The following is a 4726-nucleotide window of genomic DNA, read 5'->3' as shown; positions in this document are numbered from 1 at the left end:
TTTTGTTCTATCATTTTTACCCTACTGAAAAAAGAATATAGATATAGAGGTCATAAACTCTCATGTCACATAATGAGGAAAGTAAAGGAGGCAACTTGATATGGTGTAAAGAATCCTGAGAGAACCAGAGGAGCTGTTTTCAAAAGCTTCCTGACATCTACTATTTGTGTGACCTTGGTCAAGTCACTTAACCTTTTACCTCTGACTTGCCTGCCTCTGGTTGTTAGGCATACTTCAGACCAAAGTAAAAATGAAGAACATTCCAAAAACATTCTAAGAAACTGATTGTAATTGGGCCTTGGGGACCTTATTTCCAAAATATTATGAAATGTCTGACTCTTCTCACAGTTGAGAGTCATAGTTTTAAATTGCTCAGGGAATATTAAAGGTCTCTAAAAGAACAAGAGATTGATGAAATACTAATTGATAATAAACACAGACTGATTTCTCAGTGGTCAAGGTAGACTTTGTTCTTTAGCAAGTAAAGTTTATTTTCAGAGGTATAAGGGGAAAATGTGAAGCAAAAACAATCTGAAATTAAAAAGATGAAAGGAAAAGAAAGTTATTGAGATTATAAAATGCTCAGCACTGGAACGTTGAAGGACAAGGTGAGTTGTTTTTCTTTCTTTTCCTGACCAGAAGAAAGACTCTCAGGTGAGAGCATTGGGCTTGGGGTCAGGAAGACCTGAGTTCAAATTCTGTGCCAGAAACTTACTAGATATGTGATTCTAGGAAAGCCATTAACCTCTATTTACCTCACTTTCCTCAATTATAAAAAGAGGTGATTGGACGTGATGGATCCTAAGGTTTCTTCTAGTTCTGAATCTCTGATCCTGTGGTCACCCTACTAAGGTCTCATCTACTTCACTGCCTGACTCATTAGAACCAGGTATCCTTCCACACAGTGAACAAATAGGACAGTGAGCTTCAGTGCCTGAAGATGACTAGTCCAGGTGCAATTACTTCAAGACTTGTTTCAGTTACCAAAGCTTAAAATATCAGAATGAAGTTCGGTTCTTTTGTCTCTCTCCCTCCAACATGGAAGTAACTAAGTCTTGCTGATTATCTATTTCCAGAGAAGAATCTTGGAAATCTGTCCCTTCTTGGTCATGACCTTTGCCCATTTCCTCACTCTTTGCCTATGGCCATGGTTCCTTGAATGTTTCCCTTGCTTCCAATATTTCTCCTCCACACAATAGACTAATTAGAATTTAGCCTAAGCTACCCCACAATGTTCAGGTTATTAGTTATGCTTTGTCTTCCTCTTCTCCTAAGTTCAAAACTGTTAAGATTTTAACATATTTGCTTCAGAGGTCAACATGTCAGTATGTTATAGGATTCCAGACTTAGAACTGCAATAGATGCTTGAGTTCAACACTGTAGTTTTACAGATAAAGAAACTGAGGCCCATAGAGGTTAAGTAATTTGGTTGAGGTCAGATCCTTAGATAATATCCCTAGGATAAGGATAGGTGCTGGAATTTCAACCCAGGTCCTCATCCTGCAAATTCAGCACTCATTTCCATTGTATCACTTCCTGCAACATTTATTATTTATATATCACAGTGCTTGTCAATTTTTTTCTTTTTGCTCATGACACAGTGCTCAGGCATTCATATTGTCCCTTAAATAGGGGTCCTCATTAATATTAAGTTCTTTATAAGTTCATGATCTGAACTATTTTAAAGTTAGCACTCACATGCAATAGGGAAATGCCATCTTACTAATATTATACTTATATAACACATGCCAGGAAAGTAAAATTTTATTTTATTATTAAATTATCTAAGTTAGTTATAACAATTTTGACTCCAATAATGCAATATCCAAAATTTCATGGGCTATCAGGTGAAACTGGAGGCACAACAACGCCCTTTTTACCATATGATTTTAAAGTCAATGAAATATTTGGTGTAAGTTACCATTATAGGTTCTAGGGAAACTAAAGACACCCTTTTCCTTGACACCAAGGAATTTGTGTTTTACTAAAGGCATACAACTCTACAGGAATAGGTAAATGCAGAGGACGTATAAAATGAGAAAAAGTAATTTTCAGAGGGAAGAAACACTTTGCAACTTGACAGGTTTAGAAAAGTAGGAGAAGGGACATCTTTTGAGGGTGTTTGTAGAAAGCAAGTGTTGTTCAAAGGTGAAGATGAGGAGGGAGGGTATTCCAGATGTAGGGAACTACTTGTCAAAACCCATATAAGTTAAAATCCAGTTTGATTGGAAACTCAGCCTTCTCATTTCTCAATTCTCATTGCTCACTACTCCATGTATGCTAAGATGATTGCTTTAAATTATTACTTTAGGTACTTTCCCTATCACTCATATCTTCTTCCTCAAGGCCATCCTAATTGGCACTTAGAATAGGTAGCTTGTGTTGATGCTTATCATTTCATCCTTGCATCCTGTCTCCTCATGAGGAATGAAATAATCTCAGAGGTTTTCCTAAGGATGTTATCAAATCCAAGTCTTCCCTAAATAGGAATTCAGTGTTTTTGAAACTGCCCCTTCCTTCTGTTGTATTGCTCATCACCCCATGATTAGGCTATTGCCTTTGAAACTTTGTTATAATTTTGTCCATTAAATAATAATTTTGTAGTTGCTGGGTATCATCACCATTCTTTCCAAAATGGGTCCTTACTCCTTACTTCTTTGAAAGAGTGTACATTTGAAGAGAACCTTATCAAAGGGAAATGTCATAAAAGAGAAGTAAAGTGGTATATTTTTGTGTAATAATGATGCTGCCTATATAATATTTTCTCTATATTCTTTCAAATGGAAGACAGAGGGTAAGAGACTGAAATGAACTGGAGTACTGTGACAGAATTCACTTTGGAGGGGTTTTCCCAGTACCCCAAACTTGAAATCATCCTCTTTATCTTATGCCTCTTGATGTACTTGATAACTCTATTGGGGAACAGCATTCTCATTACAATCAGCATACTGGATCTGCACCTTCACACTCCCATGTACTTTTTCCTCAGCAATCTCTCTTTCATGGACATCTGTTACACGACTTCCTCTGTCACTCCTATGGTGGTGAAATTCATAGCAAAAAGAAATACTGTTCCTTTCACAGCATGTGCCCTGCAAATGTATCTCTCCCTTGCCATGGGGTCCACAGAGTGTTTGCTCCTTGCCATGATGGCATATGACCGGTATGTGGCAATCTGTCACCCCCTAAGGTATCCTATCATCATGGGTAAAAGTGTCTGTCTGAAGATGGCAGCTGGGTCCTGGATAACAGGTTGCCTTACTGCCTTGCTTGAAACAAGTTTTGCCCTGCAGCTGCCTCTTTGTGGGAGCTCCATGAATCACTTTGCATGTGAAATCTTAGTCCTGCTTAAGTTAGCCTGCTCGAGCTCATTGGCCATAGACATGATCATGCTGGTCGCCAGTGTGTTCCTTCTTCCAATCCCAATGCTCTTAATTTGTATCTCATACAGTTTCATTCTCTTCACTATTCTAAGAATCAACTCAGCAGATGGAAGGAGCAAAGCTTTCTCTACCTGCTCTGCTCACCTTACAGTGGTGATCTTGTACTATGGGACTGCCCTTTCTATGTATCTGAAGCCATCATCGGTGGATTCGCAAGAAACTGATAAATTCATAAGTTTGTTTTATGGGGTGGTTACTCCCATGCTAAACCCCATCATCTATAGCCTAAGAAATAAAGAAGTGAAAGGGGCTGTAAAAAAGCTGCTGAGCAGAAATGTCTTTTCACAGAGACTCTGAAAGACTGGGTGTTGAGTTTATCCTTGGCAAGAAAACAGTTGGATTCCCAAAGAAAGGGGTAAGGAGAATTTCAGGTCTTAGGATGTAGGTTTCAATTCATGTCATTGGTATGGTCATTTCCTCCATTACAGTGTAACATATGTCTACCATGATCTAGTAGGGGATGTCATGAGTTTCTGTGAAGAAAAACAATGGTCAACTTGCTGGCAATGAGCCTCTGGATTTACAATGCCTGTGTTGGCCCTCAAATAAGTCTGTCACCAACTGCGCTTTCCAGCATGGGAGCACCTGCCAGAATCTGGACTGTCAACATTGCCTTTGAGAATCTACTGTTAACTTCATTTCATCCTGAGGCATCAGGAGAGGACCTTAGGGGCAGAATGTATCACATTAATAGGAAGAAATAAAAAATCATATGCTCATATGAATGGTTGAGTAAAATGTTTTCCATAAAAGTCTAAACATCACTTTGAAAGGGGGAGGTGATTGTAATTACATCAGTAACAGAAAAATGAGAACTGAATAGAAGCAGAATTTTCCAAGTAATATTGGCCTTTGATTTCAAACTAGATCATAATGATAACCTTTATTTCTATTTTTTTTAAAAGATGCATGAGTTAGCAGTCATTTTGTAGCTTTGTTAAACTATATTTTCACTATGAACGACTAATGGAGGAAATAGACAAGAGCAATTTGGAATAAGAAGGCATGTAGAAGGAGAAACTTTGTGTTCTAATAATGATTGCACTTCAACACCTTCTCATCCTTCATTTGTAAAATTTAGTTTTTCATTGAACTTATAATCTTCCATAAGGAATCTATAATTTTATTGTACTACAGAGTGGCTTAGTTCATCAATGATTTTGCTTAAGTAAAAGTAGAAATTGAGGAATTCTTCTTCATCATGAAGAGATGTATGTATTGTACTTTGAAAACATAAAATGGTGACTATGTTACCTTGGGAAAGCCATTTACTCTCTTTGCAG

General features: G+C 37.6%; 1 protein-coding gene across 1 annotated transcript; it reads left to right on the top strand.

Annotated features, from left to right (window-relative positions):
• The first annotated feature begins 2807 nt into the window (after positions 1-2807).
• On the top strand, positions 2808-3740 carry LOC140523042 (olfactory receptor 2K2-like). Its single transcript, XM_072638132.1, has one exon. It carries the CDS (start codon positions 2808-2810, stop codon positions 3738-3740), a length of 933 nt encoding a protein of 310 aa, XP_072494233.1.
• The last annotated feature ends 986 nt before the right edge of the window (positions 3741-4726 follow it).

The sequence above is a fragment of the Notamacropus eugenii genome, chromosome 1 (assembly GCF_028372415.1).
Source record: "Notamacropus eugenii isolate mMacEug1 chromosome 1, mMacEug1.pri_v2, whole genome shotgun sequence".
Lineage (NCBI taxonomy): Eukaryota > Metazoa > Chordata > Mammalia > Diprotodontia > Macropodidae > Notamacropus > Notamacropus eugenii.
Note: the sequence above shows the minus strand (reverse complement) of the source record. Positions and strands in the feature narration are given on the sequence as shown.

Excerpts from the sequence above, each read along its gene's own strand:
- LOC140523042 (XM_072638132.1), top strand. The coding sequence starts at position 2,808 with ATGAACTGGAGTACTGTGACAGAATTCACTTTGGAGGGGTTTTCCCAG.